The sequence below is a fragment of the Strongylocentrotus purpuratus genome, unplaced genomic scaffold, assembly GCF_000002235.5.
Source record: "Strongylocentrotus purpuratus isolate Spur 01 unplaced genomic scaffold, Spur_5.0 spur5_scaffold_10, whole genome shotgun sequence".
Lineage (NCBI taxonomy): Eukaryota > Metazoa > Echinodermata > Echinoidea > Camarodonta > Strongylocentrotidae > Strongylocentrotus > Strongylocentrotus purpuratus.
The window spans coordinates 12526799-12547398 of record NW_022145595.1 but is presented as its reverse complement, the minus strand read 5'-3'; the positions used below and the strand labels follow the sequence as shown (position 1 = coordinate 12547398).

Sequence of the window (20600 nt, the reverse complement as noted above, 5' to 3'; positions counted from 1 at the left end):
CTTATCAGAGGTGGAAAGGGGAAGGGGCACTTGTCAAAGTAAAAGGGGCACTTTTCCTATGTAAAAAGGGGCACTTCTTTCAAAGTTAAAGGGGCACTTTTCCTACATCAAAAAGGGGCACTTTTGGGATACTTAAAAAGCAGTGCCCCCCCCCCCTCCCCTGGGAGCACCGCCTCTGTGTATTCCCATCATTCATTGGCAACAATGCGATTACAAGTGAATTGAAGTGATCAACAATTCTTTTCTGGAACTTGAACAAAAAATCTGCTGAGTATCACAGAATGTAAACACAGGTACAATTTCGCTGCACCACCTTTATCTTGGCGGTTAACATCGTCTATCACTGCAATCTCCGGTTGCACCAGCGAATTATCAACCTCGGGCTATTTCGCGATGGATATGGAAGGAGGAGGATGCAGCGGAGGGGTTACCCCGAAAATTCTGCACCTCCAGCGGGCCCTGTCGGGTGGATTTGGCTTCTCCTTGATGGGAGGTAGGGGTACTGGATTCCCCCCGGTTATATGTGACATTTTAAGCGACTCTCCTGCTTCAGAATGCGAAGGGGTAAGTATGAATCACAATGCCCGGACATGATTTCATGTGCTGTATAGCGTTGCCGTTGCCGTTGGTACATAGATGAATGAAACTGTAGCATCATCTCGATCGTATACCGACTACCGGGTTTACAATAGGGTACGTAGCCGTACCGTCGCGTACATGTAGCCCGTAAGTTACCGCGTGTGGGCGTACTATTGCATTAGGCCGTACAGCCTACAGCCACAGGGACATTGTATTGCAACAGCCGGGAAGCATTAACTAAAGGACACAATAAATCAAGTTTAGATTAGAATCTACTCTAGACTATAGATCTAGTCTAAACTTAAATGTTAACCTACGATCACGAAGACCTGAAAAATTGGCGCTTGTTCAGAAACCTATCCAAAATGTCTGGGGCTTGTTCAGAAACCTATCCAAAACTTGACCCATAACCCGGGCGTGGAGATACCCTACTAAAACATGCCCAAAATGAAGTAAATATTAATTAAATGTCCTAATAAAGATCATGAGTTAAAAGTCGTTATGTTTATTACCTGTTTCGTATCAATTTTCTTGTTATTTTTGGAGTATTTTTCAGATAAACGTTGATATTAGCTTAGACTAAGGCCTTAGATATTACTAGTATACACTTTTTCACAGGTTTCACAGCAAACCGCTGCACAAAACCTATGGTGGGTTGCAGGCGGGCGCGCGCACGCCTGTCTGAAGTTATCTACCTTAATGTCTCAGATGATACAGTAGATAACTTCACACAGGCACGCGCCCGCCCGCAACCCACCATCGGTATGTACTTGTATTGTGTAGCGGTTTGCTGTGAAACCTGTCAAAAAGTGTATAATATCAACGTTTATCTGAAAAATACTCCAAAAATAACATGAATAACACTGCTAAATTGGATCTATTTCTGATTTAAAAAATAGCCCGACTGTCAATGAAAATGTACCGAGTGGCCATTTTGAGCGGCCATTTTGAAAGAAGAAAAAAAAAAGGGCCTCCTCCTTCCTATTTTTCAAAAAGGCAGGATTCTATTAAAACATGTTTTTTTTTAATTTGGCATTAAAGATGGTTTCTCCCTTTTGCAGACCTAAAAACCTGTTCAAGTTCCATGAATCCAGAGGTATATAAGGTCTCTTTATTAGGAACCTCCCACCAAATGAAAACAAACAGAAAAAGTAGCTTTTAACTAATAAATTTGGAATGTTTAATCCCAGATATTTATTTCCTAGACTCAGAAAATATTTGTACATGTACATAACTCAATATATTATAGTATGGAAAGAAATAATTTTTTAGGATTTTCAAGAAGTTTCAGAACCTATGACTGTACCATTTCACAAGCGATGTCTGTAGGATATATTTTGAGCACTCGCCACGTAACATGGAGGTCTTCAAAAGGGACTTCCTGCCTTTAAATCACAACATTTGACCATCTCTGAAATTCCAGAGGTGTATTTCAAAAAGCTTTCTTTGCCCATAAGGTGATTTAATATTCTATAATGAACACATATACACTTTAATCAAGTTTTATTTTGTAAAGTACCACCCCCTCCCCCCCCCCCCCCCCCCCCCCCCCCCATCCTTCACTACCAAAGTACAATCTGCTTGTATTTAACTGTTTAGTGGTTGTCATATAAACTTATCCTGGAAGGAAGTTGTGGCTCTCCTTCTACAAATTTTAGTTTTTAAGAGGAAGAAATGTATTTAAAATGTGTGGTCAAGGGCGCTATTACAATACAATCCATATTCAACCTTGATGGATGGCCTGTACCGAGTCCAAAGTACAAGAAAGACTTACACGTGTTCATTATTTGGGTACTGTAAACATGCATGTATGCCCATGTATTATCAATCCCTAATATTTGATTTGTCAGATTTCCTTGGTTTTAGCAGGATAATCATTGTCGTCCCAAGTACAGTACATGTATCTGATACATCGCCACAGGATGTTTCAAAGAATATGTCTCAAAGTTGCATTTTTTAGTGTGGTCCACAGGGGCTTTAAAAATATGTAAAAGAAACAGGTTTGAAAATCAGCAGCAGGTTGATATTCGTTCTCAACCAAAATTATTCAAAAAATAATAGTCTTAAAATATGTTTGAAAATTTAAGTAGTCACGGGTCAATTGAAAATTGACCATTACAGTTGTGTGTACTTTTAAATCAATTTGGTCTCAATTTGTTTATGTTGGAGGTCCAGACTGAAATTTGAGGGCCTACAGCGAGTAATTTCAAGTCGGGTTTGAAGGGTTTGTGTTAGTGTTTAAGAAAACACTCCAGTCCTAAACACCAAAATGCAAATCAGCTGGTGTTAAGGCTTTGACCTATATCGTCAACTTCCAGTAGCTAGTGTTATCAATTTTGCAAAATTGTTGTCTGCTGAACGGACCTTTGTGGCTGGTATTAATATTTTATGTACAACTGTCCTATTCACTAACACTAGCACTAACACTAACATCAGGCATGCTTGCAAGTTACATACAGTATCTAGAGTTTTATTTAAAAGGGTGACCCTGTTTGAAAGAAGAAAAAAAGATGATGACCTGTTTGCAGCTTTGCAATATGAAAGAGAGCAGTTATGCAGGGATTTATGTTGAACATATTATGTTCTTGAGAATATTATGTGATAAGCAATTAAAAATAATTATTGCACAATAACTTACATTAATGTTTCTCTCTCTCTGTCTCCCTCCCTCCCCCTTTATCTTTCTCTCTCTCTCTCTCTCTCTCTCTTTCTCTCTCTTTCTCTCTCTTTCTCTCTCTTTCTCTCTCTTTCTATCTTTCTATCCTCTCTGTCTCTCTTTTTTTTCCTCTCCCCTCTCTCTCCTCTCTCTCTCTCTCCCTTTCTCTTTTTTTCTTTCTCTCTCTCTCTCTATCGCATAGATGCAAGTAGGAGATATCATTCTGGAGATAAACAATGAAACAATGGAAAACAAATCAACAAAAGAAGGTTAGTAGTACACCTCCCCAAATGAAACTAAATAACAGTAATAAAGAATGCCCACTCACTTGAGTCTCCTTTACTGTATGTGAAGTTGTGAACATTTAAATGTATGAAACACCTGTACGTGTATGCATTCATTTTGTTACTTACATACATCAAGGACAATTATCCACCATATTTTCTGGTTTGGAACATTGATTTTTTATTCTGTCCTAAATACATGTATTGTAAACACATGTTTGAGCTGAACACCAATAACCTCAGTGCATATTGACTCTATTTTTGTCATTCATGTATATTTGACCCTTGAACTTTGCAAAGGGAAACAAGTTTAACATTTGTTTAAAATTTCCACATCATTGCATACTGTATGTACAAAGTCTTTGTTGGCAAGAATTGGCATCTTTTTTCGATCTAGACACTGTAAAAGTCGTTAGTCATATACATGTATGTATATTAAGGCTGTGCACAACCGTGAAATTAGGTACCCGAGTGCACTCCCAGGCTTACAAGCGGACTCCTGATATTTGGACTCCTTATTTTTTTATTTTTTTTGCGGCTGAATATTCGAGTACGAGAAATCGTACTCGAGTAGGTGTCAACAATGCGAGTACTCGAGTATTCGACTACTCGTCGCAGCCCTATCATGTATGTATTTTCAATGAGAAACATGATGCAGTGAGACAATATTAGTGCTGCTGATTCACTGTGTCAATGAATCCTGTCTGTAAAGGTTGCCATGACTGGGTCATCGGGATCATCATCAAAATATGGGAAACAGATAACAGATGGGTATTTGAAATTGATTTTTATAGAAATGTGATGTTTATATATAGTCCATGGGTTTAGAACATGGTTCGGAACATGGTTTGAATTAAAACTCTTTTGTGAATTCAGGTCCTTGTCCTTGTTTCATTAAAATGAGTCGTCCCTCATAGAACTTCATCTATTATTTATTTACCAAAGCCTAAAGCCGAGTAAAATACTTGTATCATCTGACATAAAGCATTGGATTGAATACCGGCCTAGAACACCCTTTCAGAGCTGCCAACTAGTACGGATTTCCCATAATTGGTACGGAAATTAACAACCATTACGGAATGTTGTCTCAAATTACGGATTTTGTATTATTTTTTATTTTTTAATTTATTCATTTATTTATTTATTTATTTATTTTTTATTTTTTGGGTTAATATTTTTTTATAATTTGTAATATGATTATCGTAGCGAGTGCTGTGCAGTATGGCAGCCATCCAACACTTGCTGAGAAAGATGGAAAAGTATCAAGTATTTAATAGAAGCCATTTTTCATGGAAAACTGTGTTGTGATGACCAGAAACTCAATATTTAACAACTTTGTGTGAGTAAAATCACCAAAAATTTCAGATTTTGTATAGATTCATAGCGCCGCATAGGAAATTACTAATTTATACCACAAATTACTGATTTTGAGCCTTGTGATTACTGATTTTCTGTTCTGGAGGTGCTGCCCTTTACCTTTTCTGAGGAGCTTTCTTTTCCTGATTCAAGCTCCTGGGAATTCAGCTGCATGCTGCTAACATGGCTTAGGAGCCTAGTGTAATTTTCAACAGGTTCGAGAGAAGTAACGCAGCATACAAATTGGATTTATTCCAGGCTGAGGTGTGAATCTAGCGATTCTACATGATCCCCTCAATGTGGGAATGGAGTTCATTGATGATGGCACATCAAAGGCGCGTTCAGATAATGTGCGGAAAACTGCTGGTAAAAAAAAAAAAAAAAAAAAAAATCACATTTTTTTTAATGTGTAAAATGAATGGCAACAGAGCTCAAAGAAGGACTTTTGCATATATACATTCACTGACCTCAGTGAAGATTCAGAAATATTATACTTTATGTCATCATAAAATAAAACGCCATGTTTTAGTCGTGTTATATCTGGAGGATTCTTAAAGTTTAACATTTCAAAATGGTTATAGAAGAGAATTGGAGGCCGGGTGACTTATTAATCATTTTGTTCATATGTAGCACTATTGGAAGGATAATTTGTGAGAAAAGTGAGTAGAGTGACCAATATTAGTTTTGACTTTTGAGAGAAAAAAGGAGTCAAACAATGTCTTCTCTGTTGGGGCACTACGGTACTCAAAATATATTATGGATGGCATATATTGTTCCTCTATAGACAATAATAGCCCTTCTGATTGAGTCTTTCATTTGAAAAAAAGTTGACATTCTAGTCACTTTGTGTGTTGAAACAAATAGGAAAGTTAGAACACTACGTCACAATGGCATTACTGATTCGCTGCCACTTTGCATTGCCCATATAAAGTGATTAAACTTTCAAAATTTCATGACTTTCCATTTTGAGCTCAGTTTTCATTTAAACTTTCACCACTCTGCTTCTCTGATTGTTTTGCTTTCTTTTAAAGCAGTTGTCTAATGACAATATAGACATAATTCAGGATGATTCACAAGTGAGCAAACCAGTTTGATCTTGGCAATGCCACTTGCTTGTACATGAAGGCTCTGTTTTTATAGACAATGGAGTAAGGCACGAAGGCTCAGTGATAGAGCAGTATAGCATCATAACTGGGAGGTCCCGGTTTCGAAACCAAGTTGAAGCGCTAGTGCCCTTTGGTAAGGCATCAACTCTCATTACCAAGTCCCCTTGTGAGGACTTACAGCCGTCAGTCCCCTGGCTGCTTACTTTAACAAGCATACACATGCTTTTTGAACAGACGTGTAAAATAAACAAACAAATAATCAAGCTGCAAGGTGGACGTATTGTCTCTTCATTCTTCAACCCAGCTTAAAGGTAATACAAAGTTTTGGGAAATTTTGAAAATTAGGTGGATAGTGATTCTTTACAATTTTGATATAAATTTGGATGCCCCTGTGGATGTATCATAAGCACTAGAAAATTTAGCCCCTAAAACACTTTTGCTTTCGAGAAAAATTTACTGGTGCTCCCGGTAAATTTTGATAAATTCCAAATAGCGCCTACGTCGAAAAATGGTACACCTGTACATGTAGCTGCGATCATGAAAATCTCAGGATATATAGATTTGTGATATATAACTTCCGAACGGGAATAGCTAATCGGTCGATTTTAGCCAAGAAATATTGGTTTATATCTTAATTAATATCTTGATTAATATCTTGACCTTGAGAGGGAGCTATACAACATGAAGAGTTTATTGTTTACAATTTCATAACTTTAGACTCGATTTCAACCGCGACAACGATCACTGAATATTGTAGGATCGCATATGATTCCAAATTTCCAATATGTTCATTTGAACCAAATTCTTGACCCAATACCAAAACTGTGTATTACCGGTACCTTTAATAGAGAATGTACATTGAAGTTGTAGAGCATATGGCACTCGATCAATATGAAATGATGACAGCCTAATGCTACATCACTTGATGACCCTGGTAGAAAGTGCAGGAGTGGAATAGGATGTAGTAGCCTCCATTCCAGGCTGAATGATATGTAATTGAATTGTTTTTTAAACTGTGTATGGATTCTGTAGACTGTTCCACCCCCTTACACTGTTAAATAGGCCCCCTTTTGTTGAAGGGTCTTTGATGTGACAGGGGATATCAAAGTTACACACTCCAGACTTATTTGAATAAATTTTAATCGAGAAGACACAAGATAGGTAAAATATCAACGATATAGGTGTGTATATATTCAGCCTGGAATGTAGGCTAGGGATGACGATTTGTACCGGTCTGAATGCTAATGGCATCTCGGATCTTCCTGCACTCCAGAACTCATTCATCTTCAGGAGTAATTATCCGGCCAGACTGTGCCCTCCTTTCTCAGAGAGATGCATGCTTGCCGGAAAAGTCCTTGTGTCCTCAATGCTCTAATTTCAGTTTCTCAGATAAAATATTCTTGTTGTACTCAGGTTTAGTCTGAATTAGAACATAGGGTATGTTGGAGAGCATACTATTGACTGAGAAGCTACTTGTCTCTACTATTTGTATTGTATTTTTCTTTTTCTCCTTACACTGTAGGTACTCACCTATTAACTGATCAAAGTAACTTTACAATTTCCATTACCTTGGCCTGGTTGTTATTTAAGTTGCATAATATCTGCACATAATGTACAATCTCCTATCCACATCAGGCATGCCTTCATCAGACAAATGCAAAATAACCCGGTATTTTCAGACTTCTGATTTTTTTTCCCTGTAGCTCGAAATTGCGTCTTCACCAGACATATACATTGTAAACACAAACTCATCACAAACTAGCGCAGACTAGCCTGCGATTTCGCAAATAGCGGGCTATTTTGGAAACAAGACCAACATTTCTCTGGATAGTTTCTTGACCAAATATCCCGCTAATTGCAACTGCGGGCTGTTGAAGACGCAAATGGGCTGGCTAATTTGAGATCATGCTAGTTAAAATAGCGGGTTATTTTGCAACTTCGGTTTGATGGAGACAGGCCTATTGAGTATCTAAGACATATATCGTCTGTTCGGAGCTATAGAAGGACGTTAATTAGTGTACCGTATTTGCCGGCGATAAGGCCGCAGCGCCGTATATGCCGCACCTCCGATTTTGACATTTAAATTTTTGTTTTTTAAATGTCAAAGTCGGGATTTGATCTCTTGCGTACAAATGTTGATTTGACTAAAATCACCGCCTTACACCGCTCGGCCATCATGCACTGATGCTAGCATATGTAGTTTTTTGTGATGTATACATTGCGCCTCTCTCTTGTGTATTGAAATGGATTCAAAATAGCGACTTCGCGTGCTTGATACTTCGCGGCAGCTCCATTAAACGAGCCCTTCTTTTACTTTTGCAATGCATTGGCACAAACTTAGATCAAGATCTATCGGCAGATGTTGTTTTTGGAAGTTTAATTTCGTCTTCATGTCAACAATGCAAGATAAAATTATCGGTAAGATGTGTGGAAATGTGTAGTTATTGTAGCATTCGTAGATCTAGTCCCATATGTGCAAATTCGTGCTGGTTTTGACTTACTTTTTTATTTTTTATTTTTTTTTACTCTTTCGTCGCATAGGCCGCACCCCGACTTTTTGATATTTTCTCTTCCAAAAATACTGTGGCCTTTACGCCGGCAAATACGGTATGTTAATACAGAGATAATGCTCTTCTGGGCCGGTATTCAATTCAATACTTAGCATAAGTAAGAAATTTACTAAGTAAATGGCTAAGTTAAGTAATTTACTTATCTCGTATTCAAATCGCATTATAGACATATACTTAGGTAAGTCAAAAATTTAAGTAAAATACTTACTGATAAGCATTGTGACGTCACACGGTCAACCAAAAGTAAAGCGCAATTGATGCATTGCAATAAATGCGCGCTGATATAATTGTGCGCGGGATATAATACTGCGTAAGAAAACCATATGCCTGCCAATCAAGGCCACCAAATAATTGGCTTAAGTCTGGTATGCAGTTGGCTTAGATTGAAAGTAAAATACTTACACAAAAGTGTGAATTGAATACCAAAATTGGCTAAGTATTTTATGTAAGCCAAATACTAAGTAAAAAGCTTAAATTTTGTACTTAAGTATTGAATTGAATACGGGCCCTGGGTCCAAGCTGACATGCTTTCATAGATACAGACGAAACTGTATAATGTTTCCACCCTCAGGTATAATGCATAAAATACCATTTGTGCACCCGGGTAAGGAGAAGCAAAGTAGATAAAATGTCTACAGCATGAGAGTGCAATGGCAGGGCCCAAGCCAGACTAGAAAATAAAAGTACTATCCTGGGCTCTGTCTTTAAAGATAAAAACCAGTTATGGTCATGCGATTGTATTGTGAAAGAAACGTTGTGGAATCGATCAGAAAAGGTTGATCATCTAGCATATAAGTATTGGTGTGTACTGCAAGGTTCTGGAATCATCAAAGTGATAGGAAATTTTGCCCAGTCTCCGTAAAGTTACAAGCACTGTACACAGAAAGATGTATATGGGACTACTCACACATGCGCGGCACGTGCGTTATATCTCTCACATACCAATAGATAAAATAATTTACCAAATATATCAATTAGTAGGCGGTTTCCCGTCAAAAATTTTATCATCATGTATTAGTCAAAACATATTCTTTCACATGATTGGTAATAAGAGCTTCCATTTCATTTTTTGAAATTGGGGCGTTTCCAATACTGGTCTTTACCTTTAAAAAGTTGATATCAATCGCAACTACATGTATGTACATAAGAGATAGGAGACTGCAAACTTGCGATTGGTTGGAGGACTTTACAATTAATTTGGATCAATCGTGACTCTTTGTAAGATGGGGCCCTCAAACGTACAATGGAAAGAAAAATGTATTCTCAAGGTGATATCTTCAGTACATACACTAAATATAAAATGTAAATATGAAATTGTCTGGCGAGGCTTTTGGGGGAAATCATTTTTCTTTCTAGCTCCTCGTATTCCATCACACAAAAGAGTGATGACACATGATATCATGTGACCTTTACTCAGTATCTTGATCGGCAAGAAAAAATGAAATGGCAGCACTTACTGAGCCCTCCCAAAAATATATCATTCATTGCTGCTATGGTAACCAAGATGATCATCTCTTGTCGTTGTCAGTGGGGGCTAGGTGTGCACAGGTAGAATAAGGCCTGTCCTCACTATCTTGAGATTGCCAAATATCCAGCTATTTGAACTATCCCGATCGCAAACTATCCAGCTAATTTGCGTCTTCATCAGACCGAAGTAGCAATTAGCGAGATATTTGGTCGGGATTGTCATCCCAAGATATCTTGGGATAGTTTGCAAAATATCCCACTATTTGGCAAAATATTCAGCGATTTGTCCTGTGCGTCTTCACCAGACCGAAGACTCGCACTATGCGCTAACGCTGAGCAAAATATCTTGAGCTAATTTCCCAAGGTCGAGTTTCAAGTTTCGAGGTCGAATCTCTAGCTGATGAAGACGCGACTTGTAACTTCGGGATTATTTCCCAAATCAGAAATTGCGGGCTAGCTGGCAATCTCGAGATGATGAAGACGCGCCTATTGAAATAAACTGTTTGCACCCAAGGGGATGTTGTCCAGGCATGCACCTGTACCAGTTTATGAATGTGCGACTTCCTACAGAAATGTGTTGCTTTTGTATTTCTTTTTTCAGTAGGAACTTTCACATTATGTTCTCATAACGCAAAATGTGTCACTCTTTAAATCTTTTTCAGCAGGAACTTATACACATTACATTTTCTTCAAACTATCTGTACCCTGAAAATAAATATTGTTCAAAACTTCACTTGCTTTATACTTTATAGGATATTTTTGTATCGTAAATTAGACATAAAAATGCCATTCATATCCAACAAAAATTTAATGATATTATTAAAATTACTCTGTATTAAATGAATTTTAATACACAATCTGGTTGAAATTAGAGCAGATCATGAAATGAAAGCAGATCTACATCTACTATTGTACCCTTTCTTTTGACCCTGTTCATCTTCAAATGTATTCAGGCTTTTAAATATTTTGGCGATTTATAATCTGCTTCTAGAATAGATATGAAGTGTTCACACAAAGCTGTAAATGTCAGAGATCGGTACAAGTACAGGTGTGAATGAACCCTTTGACAGTGCTGTGGAATGGGGAGTGTGAAAGTTGAGATTATTTATTTTTCAAAGGGGACAGCTGGTGTGAGGGTGAATGGGAGATATGATACGTGCGAATGGAAATAATAAAAAAAAATAATGTGCAAGGAAAGCGGATTGATTGTCACAAGTTTTGAAGGATTTTCTTCCCCCAGGGTCGAATTCCCAGGGTTGGACTTTGTTATTTGTCCTGCATATAATTTAGCTTTCAACTCTTTAGTAGTGTAAATATTCATATACTAAATTAAACCTGAGTGTATAATCAGGGAACATGTTATGTTCCTGGTTTAATTGCACTGTTTTCTGATTTTTTTTTTCTTCATTTGTTCTGATTTTTCACCAATTAGCAGGGTATCAATTGGATACTTTATTGTGAAATCATACTGAAAATAATTTCATGGCATCTTATAGGGAGTGTAGCCTGACGAGACTACATGTCTTTCCTTTTGCCTGACTCTGGGCCAATCGGGTATGATACGACTACGTACGACGGGACCGCATCAATCATGTGCGTGCAACATACGCGAAACCAAAGCGTGAGGAGAACTTCAGTCTGTTTCGTGAACACTGACCGTGTAGAGATTAAGTCGCTGACTACCGTTAATCAAGTCCATTCGTTTATGTGCATTTGTAAAAAAAAAGAAGACGTAGATGGTACATGCACACTCCCTTTAAAAATAAAAGACCCTCCTGAATTATACATCTTGAAGAAAAAAATTGACATTGTAGTAATTTTGTATGTTGAAACAGAAGGAAAAGTTGGCCGACACTACATGTACGTCAGAGTGACATTGCCAATTGAATAAGTCAATTCAAAGTGCTCATGCGTTTAGTGATTACAACCATCAAAAATTCATAAGTTTCTTATTTTTTGTCCAATCACATCGAAAATTCATAAGTTTCTTATTTTTTGTCCAATCACATCAAAACTTTCACCTGTGATTTTCTGCTTTCTATTTAATAGAGGAGCTGTCTGTCTATTTAATGAGGATCAACCCTGATATTAAGTTGGTTTTAATAGTAGCCGAAAAATGGAAGAAACAGGCGAGTGATAGTTTGAGGAGAACTGATGAAAAATAATGAAGTTATGGTTTGTTTAAAGTTATAATCTATCAAACACAAATTGGCAACTCTGTGACATATCTAGCAAGGTCCCCTTCCAATTTGTTTTTCACTGATGACAACTCAAACAATTCTTAACTATTCTATTTTTACCGGAAATCGGATGCTTCTCAAACTTTCACTAATTTACTTCTCTTGTTTTTCTGCTTTTGTTTAAAAAAAACTTAATATCAAGGTGGACTTGCCCTTTAAAGTTTGATTTTTTTTTTCAAGCAACAGATTTGAATATTTGGTTTCCTTGGAAACGGAATAGGCTATGACTAGTCCAACTGAATGTAGTGCAGACTGTCCAAAAAGGAAATTGGGTTAATAATATGTATTAAGCTTATTGCATGCAATATGTAATTATGGATTTATTCGATTTATGTGATGTTTATGACAGATTACAATGGCATGGGTAGAGGCCACACTGTTATTGGGGACTCGAAGGGAGAGAAGATAAGTTTTTTGCTGTGATTTTATGTTTTCAACAGTCCAGCACAAAAGCAGTGATGCTTGGAAGCATTAATTCCATTGCTTTCTCAGCCATTTGAAAGAGGATATCCCAACCTTTTGTCCACTGGGTTTCAGACAGAGGATTACGTTTGTGTGGAGAACCAAAGTAATCCTTCAAAAGTTGGGCAACAGTGAAAAAAGTTTCAGTAAATACCAAAACACAGGTTGGAGTGGTTGGTAGTTATATGTATCTGTCTGAACATTACAAGTGCAGTATTGGATGCATTGGCCTACATGTATTTCCAGGGTAGTCAAGTACCGGTACCTAGCCTACACTATGTCAGGATATTGTCAGTTTTTTGTGTCCTTGTTGTGAGAAGAGACTCTGCTCTGATTGGATTCAAGTTAAAGGTAAAATCTCTAGTTTCTAATGGGTTAAAGGTAAAGACCAATTTTGGAAACGCCCCCTCTCAAAAAATGAAATGCAAGCTCTTACTACCAATCATGTGAAAGAATATGTCTTGACTAATTATACGTAATGATACAAATTTTGCTGAGAAACAGCCTATTTATTAATATATTTGGTAAAATATTATATCTATTTGGACCTGATAGATACTGTATGACGCACGTGTCGCATAGTCACATATACATCTTTCTGTGTGCAGTGCTTGTAACTTTACCAAGACTGGGCCAAATGTATGTTTTTTTCCCCCACCAGTTCCCAGTACAAGTACAGGCGAATAAACATGAGAAAAAAAAAGAAAAAAAGACTGGACCAAATTTCTTATCATTTTGATGATTCCAGAACCTTGCAGTACACACAATACTTATGCTAGATGATCAACCTTTTCTGATTGATTCCACAAGGTTTCTTTCACAATGCGATCGCATGACCATAACTGCATGGTCTTTATCTTGAAATGTAAGTTGTTTGCTTGTTTCTAACTACCTAAGGAGGCGGTGTGGCGAAATTGGATTGTCGTCGTCTTGCTCTCATGACTTTCGTCATGCGCTAGCCTTGGATTCGAGTTCCGCGCTGAGCAGACAATAATGCAAAAATGATTGTCGCCGCATTGTGTTGTATAGCATGCCCCTCCCCTCTGTTGTATAGCGTGCCCCTCCCCTCTCTGTTGTATAGCGTGCCCCTCCCCTCTCTGTTGTAAAGCGTGCCCCTCCCGCTCAGGTTCAGGGGGAAACACTCCGTTCCTTGGACTAGAATGTTAAAGTTTTTTTGTTTTTTTTTTAATTATTTTTTTTCCCCCTTCCATTTGTAGTGGAATATTTGGGAATTAGCCCAGTAAATTTTACAGAGATTGGTAATCTAAGTATATATGCCCGATTCTTTTTTGTTTTTTATGGGGAGGGGGTTGGGTGTAATGTTGAAAGATTAAAAATATTCATACTGAAAGCTGAGAGGGGCTTTGTAGTTTGTATTCACTCCTTGGTGTATGTTGCAGTGGTCTTGGGCATGAACTTGAAGTCATTTGATCTTGTAACTCTGAAGATTCTTAATTCCTTTCCATGGATTCTTATTCAGGAAATAGAAGCTTAGATTTAATCACTATGCTCAATACTGCATATCCATGCACATGCTTGTATCCAAACAGATGTTCATGCATTAAAGAGAATGCAACCCTTCTAATGGTACGCAGCTTTGATATCTTTTGGGCTTTTTTACAAAAAGGAAAACAAGATTCAGAAAGCCATTATACAGTGCGCCCCAGAAAAATCGAAAACGAGAATTATCAATGTTTTATCATTTAACTTAATCACAATTATAATTATTAAGTGACACATATTTGTAAAGCTTAGATACTCCTCTTTCATTTGAGGCAACTCAAATCATGAAAATGACTCTATGACGGTTGTAGAATTAAAAGACTGCAGCTTAATTACAAAACACATACATGTAGAGAGAAAGAAAAGGATCATCATTTTTTTTTTCCCAGTGCTATAAAACCTTCCAAGACAGTCTAATAAGCATTTTTATATTTTTGTATTGGTTCTTCAATAAAAATGAGTAATTACACTGTAACCAAGTCAGGATGTGTACTAGTTTTGAGAATGAGAGGAGGTAGTCTACATTCTGCAGACTCTGTTTAGGTCATGCTCTACCACTACCTGGACTGTCCGTGTCGCATGCCCCATCACTTGAGAAAATGACACACCCTCAACGCTATTAAACGGAGACAGTTCTTGCCTTTCATTCTTCAACTGGTGTATTTTTTGGGGTCGTGCGATCTGTGTGGGATGTGTGTATTTAAAGGGACTGTAGCATGACGAGACTACATGTTTTTCCTGTGGTCTGACTTGGGTATAATACGACTACGGACTACGTGACATACACAAAACCGAAGCGTGAGGAGAACTTTTTTTTTTGGTCTGTTTCGAAAACGCTGACAATGTATAGATTAAAGTCGCTGATTACTGTAAATCAAGTCCATTCCTTTACGTGCAGTTGTCCAAAAGAAGACATAGATGGCGTTAATCAGTATTGGCCAAACTACATCCCCTTTAAAGGTACTATGTCCCATTTGCAGGCCAAAAAAATGAAAAAGTTAAATTCCAACTGCATTTGAAAGATAATACTAATTTAGAACTTTCCTAAAAAAGGTGGGGCTTGAAAATGTCTTCAAGTGGGAAAATAACGACTAATAGATGTCAAATCGACTTTAGGGCTATAGAGCCCAAAAGTAATAGTCTTGATTTTCAGACAATTGTACCGAAGGATCATACGTTTTATGCTGCGCAAAGATTCAATCAGTTTAATCTTGGCCATCACAAGAAGTGGGTTATTGATGTAGACAAATGCTCATGTACCCTTTACAACTCTTTTCATGTATGTTATTACCAAAGAAGAAAAAAAAGCCAGTCAGTCACTCAATAGTGTCTGACAGTGAAGTCTAGCAAGTAAACGGGTTTCCTTGCATAATTTGAATATGAGGACACTGCTAACGTTTAAATTTCACAGATAGGACATACATGACATATTCATAATTCCCGCAAAGTTCTACAGCATTTGAGGTTGGCTGCAAAAGGGACATAGTACCTTTAATGGGAGGACAAAGATGATTGAAGAATTTAAAAAAAATTTAAAAAGAGACAGAATCTGGACTACTCATTGACACGTATTAAAGCACAAATCACTCTGTAAGTCAAGACTAAACACGAAGTTGAAATAGAAAGGATGTTTTGAACCATCTGCTTATCTCTTACTTCAATCATTACAAGGATTTTCAAATGTCATGTCATCACGGTCCATCGCAGCTAGAGCCCTGTATGTTTGCATGTGTAATCTACAGTCTATACTGATTAAGGGTCTGGTCCAATTAACTTTTGCACTAAGCGTGTACATCCTCTCCAGCCAAACAATACTGAAACTCTGTCTGTCACTTATTGCATAGGAAGTTATATGAATTTCTGTTTGAAATTTCATCCTGTTTGAGAAGTGAATGTATGGTAAGTATAGTTCCTGGTGCAAATTAAACTGTTACAAATTATACAGGTATCTGTTTTATGGAGTTACATGATGTTTGCATTTAAATTTGAATCCTGATGCTGAGGTAATGAATTGTAAGTAAAGTTTCTTTTGTACACTTGCCTGAAAGTCTGAAGTACATACAGATTTGTTGTATTTAGTGATAACTGATGGAAATTAAAACAATGTGCATTACCGGTAGATATATACTCAGGTAGAAAATATCACTGTACAGTACATTTATTATATCTGAAATGTGTAGTAACTAAATTAATAAATTGGAATCCTGATGCTGAGGTAATAAAAGTTTCTGTGTACACTTGCCTATGGCCCTGAAATTCTGAAGTACATGTTCATGTACTAGTTCTACAAAGTTTGTATTTATTGATAATTGATGGAAATTAAAACAATGTGTATTTGCTATACCGGTACTCAGGTAGAAAATATTACAGTACTGTACATCATCTGAAATGTGTTGTAACTATGGGTATTGTTTTAAGATATGTGGTAACAATCAGACTTTCAAACTTCAAACAGATTCTATTTCCCTCAATTGATATTTTCTGTAAATGGATGTTAATATACAATGTATATGACCTAATACCAGATCTGGACTTGCCTGAGGTATGTCTTAATTGTGATTTTGACGAAAAATACTATAAAAATATAATAGGGACATCCCAGTAGACCGCTAGCCCACATGTACATTAAGGCTGTGCACAACAGTGTAATGAGGTACCCGAGTACACTCCCATGCTTACAAGCGAATACTCGAGTATTCGGACGCCATGTTTTTTTTTTTTTTTTTTTTATTTTTTTTGAATTTTTTTGATTTTTGTTTTTTTGATTTTTTTTTTTTTTTGGATTTTTTTTCTTTTTCGCCACCACCATACATACCACTGGAGCAGTATCCCAGTTCTGTCGCCGAAAACGCATGCAATTTTACTTTGAGTTGCAGTTGAAGGCGCCGATTTAATAATAATAATAACAGTGAACAATGCTGTTTTAAAAACCAAAGATGGCAGAATAATCCATTTTCCTCCAAGTCCAAGCAGAAATCCAGACATTTGGTCCCAGTTTCTGAGTGGTGAGTTTGACAGTGCTTGAGTTGGGAAACATTTTTACCGACGGCACCATGCCAGCGGCCGCCGCTCACCCAGGCACGGGTAAGCGTCGGCCTGGACATTTTAAAAAAAAAAAAAAAAAAAAAAAAATTTTTTTTTAGCGGCCGAATATTCGGGTACGAGAAATCGTACCCGAGTAGTTGTCAACCGTGCGGGTACTCGAGCATTCGACTACCCTGCACAGCCTTAATGTACATGCACAGTAGTAGACCAACGGTCAACAAGACCGGCAGCCCAGGTCTTGTGAGCTTTCGGTCTCATGGACTGTAGCGATATGGTTCAACCTCACAATTTTAATCATAGATCTGTAAACCACAGTGATTATTTATTTGAAGGACTTATCCATTCTGGAATTGAAGTTTTTAAAAATCAATTACCCACCAATGTCGTATTGTCTTTTTTAATCGGTTTTGTTTTGATTTGTGTGTTTATTTGCTTTATTTTTCTCATACCTGCAGAAATGCATATTTCAGTTATGTTGAATTGGAAAGATATATAATCTATTCAATCACCTTGTACACATGGTGGAGGGTGGGGGAGGGGGGGGGGGGGGGGTAGTAACGAATAGAAAGTGCTCACAATGCAATGAATGCATACAATGTAGCATAAATAAACACACAATGTGTGTGTCTGGCCTGTTTTTCCCATAATTTGACACCCGCTGATTGTTTTCAGGAATTAGCGTGATGTAATACGAGACCTTCGGTAATTATCAAATTGATTTTGACACAGTTGGGCCAGGCCTGAAACGCTGCGTATCGGAGAAGGGGTGTGACCGCTCCGGCTGTGTCTGACTCACTACTGCATATTTTTAGTTCTTTTCTGAGTAAAACAAATGTCACTCTTGTCAACTATAGCATTCCTGCTATTACTAATCGCACATGCTCCCTCTCAAAGACATGTAGTAAATGATCATTGAGGAGACGAATACATATTTTGCTCTGGATATCTATTCAATTGGATTTAATTCAACTTGTTGGCAAGGTGATGTACATTTATGTGCTTGCGTTCCAGCATTGTATTCATTGTATGGGACTGACTCAGAATTTCAAGGTGAGATCGGGCATGTAAAGTATGCAATGCTTAGTATTTGTAAATTCTACATGTATCAGTGTATGCCTACACAAACTATGCACATCAAGAGAAGATTATCATTCTATAAGTTGGATTTAATTTCTTCTTCTTTTTTTTTCTTTCTTTTAAATTTATGATGGAATTTAGTATCATTAGTTCATGTGTACCAAGATTTTTCACTTGCAATAAAGGAAATGACAGTTGAATCCATTATACTTGACTTGTTAAGTAACTAGAATGGCTAAATACAATGTAGGTAGCCAATACAACTCCCATGTTTATTGGAATATTGTACATGTACTGTATGTACTGTACATGTGTGCTTTTGCAATATAATTAAGTCAAATATAATATTGTTTTCCTTATTAAAACAGAAACAGGAACTTCCATTGATTATGTAGTGGACAGTGACTAGACTACATGTATGACTGTACTGTATCTTTTCACTACAGTCTAGAATAATATTCTATTTCCCTCTTGAAATAGAACAGAAACCTGTATTGATTATATGAATTGGATATTTTTTTCATATGCAATGACGACTAGTGAAAACTCAACATTTGGCTTTTGAAAATATAGCTAGGATAACTGTTTAAAAGCTTTTACCGTATACTCATTGAATGCATGAAATTGAAGGTATAATCTGTGTTAAAATATTACTTAATTATGTTCACAAGGGCTATATTATTATGATGATGATGATGATGATGGTGATGGTTATTATTATCATTATTGTGGGTCAGGGTTTTGGGATTTGCCATCGGAAATGTAAAGAGAAGTTTGCTTTTACTCTGCAAAAACATGTGTCATGCAGATTGGCAATATTTTGTCATTGCCAACTATCTGTTACATTTATTTTATACCTACATGTACATATGTCCATACACTCTGTTTTTATTTTTTATACGGTCAGTGGATAAACTTTCTTTTTTGCAGGGAAAAAAATACTTTAAACATTTTGGGGGCTCTTTTGGGCATTTCGGGGGCTAATTTGCCCCGAGCCCCCGTGTATATTTTCCTCTGCTTTTTTGTCTCATGTGTTATACTGTTAGGATATAAGATATGGAGTTTTACTCTTTTGACATTGTGATATTTTCAGGCTTATTTTATATTAATTTCCTTATACTGGTAGTAATACAATTCTTGTGTATATTAGTACTTCCATTTAATTCTTTCATGTATTTTTTTTCTCAAAATTGCCACGCAGAGTGTTTCCATCAGTTTCTTACACTGAGTAGTAATATTGATTTAATATCAGATAAACAAAGCATCAATGAAGAAAAAATATATTGTACTGCAAAAGTAGAATTGATTTCAATGCCTTTAAATAGGGGATCACAGTCATGACTCACAATGGATTGTAGTAGTCAGCCATCAATTAATTCATTCTCTCTATCTTTTCCCCTCTGTATCTTTCAGTGGTTACAGCGTTGATGAAATCACCGGATGATCTGATACTGAAAGTGAGAGAAGGTTTGTATGACGATCGTTAATCCTTCTAGTCTTATCAAGTTTAATTGATTGGGATTTCCATTCAGACATGGTTCATTCATCAAGACAGAACTCAATTAGATTTGTGAGCAATGTGCATTAAGGCGGTGCACAACCGTGTAATGAGGTACCCGAGTACACTCCCAGGCTTACAAGCGAATACTTGAATATTCGGACACTATGTTTTTTTTTATTTAATTTTTTTTTTTTTTTTAATTAATTTTTTTTTTTAATTTTTTCTTTTTTTTCTTTCTTTTTTTCGGCCGAATATCCAAATACGAGAAATCGTACTTGAGTAGTTGTCAACAGTGCGGGTACTCGAGCATTTGACTACTCGTCGCAGCCCTAATGTGCATTCATTTGGTTTTAAAGATAAACACCAGTTATGGTCATGCCATTACATTGTAAAAGAAGCGTTGTGGAACTATCAGAAAAGGTTGATCATCTAGCATATATATTAAAGTATTGGTGTGTACTGCAAGGTTCTGGAATCATCAAAATGATAAGAAATTTGGCCCAGTCTTGGTAAAGTTACAAGCACTGAACACAGAAAGATGTACATGTATTTGGGAAGTTATATCTATAAGGTCCAAATAGATAATTGCCAAATATATCAATTAGTAGGTGGTTTCTCAGCAAAATTTGTATGATCACGTATCAGTCAAAACATATTCTTTCACATGATTGGTAATAAGAGCTTCCATTTCATTTTTTTAGAGGGGGGCGTTTCCAAAACTGTCTTGACGTTTAAGGCTTGTTCACATTGTTCA

The 20600-nt window shown here is 36.8% G+C and overlaps 1 protein-coding gene across 4 annotated transcripts in view; it reads left to right on the top strand.

Annotated features, from left to right (window-relative positions):
- Positions 1 to 392: 392 nt before the first annotated feature.
- The window catches only part of LOC586629 (PH and SEC7 domain-containing protein 1), a 76951-nt gene continuing 56743 nt past the window's right edge, over positions 393 to 20600 (top strand). For 3 of the 4 annotated variants that reach the window (XM_030979532.1, XM_030979533.1, XM_030979531.1), the window contains exons 1-3: positions 393 to 564; positions 3438 to 3504; positions 19759 to 19812. In XM_030979532.1, coding sequence (XP_030835392.1) covers positions 394 to 564; positions 3438 to 3504; positions 19759 to 19812 — 292 coding nt within the window. In that variant the 5' untranslated portion in view covers position 393. Of the gene's footprint in view, positions 565 to 3437; positions 3505 to 12682; positions 13072 to 19758; positions 19813 to 20600 lie in introns of those variants that run through there. The other variant, XM_030979534.1, reaches the window with a different exon arrangement.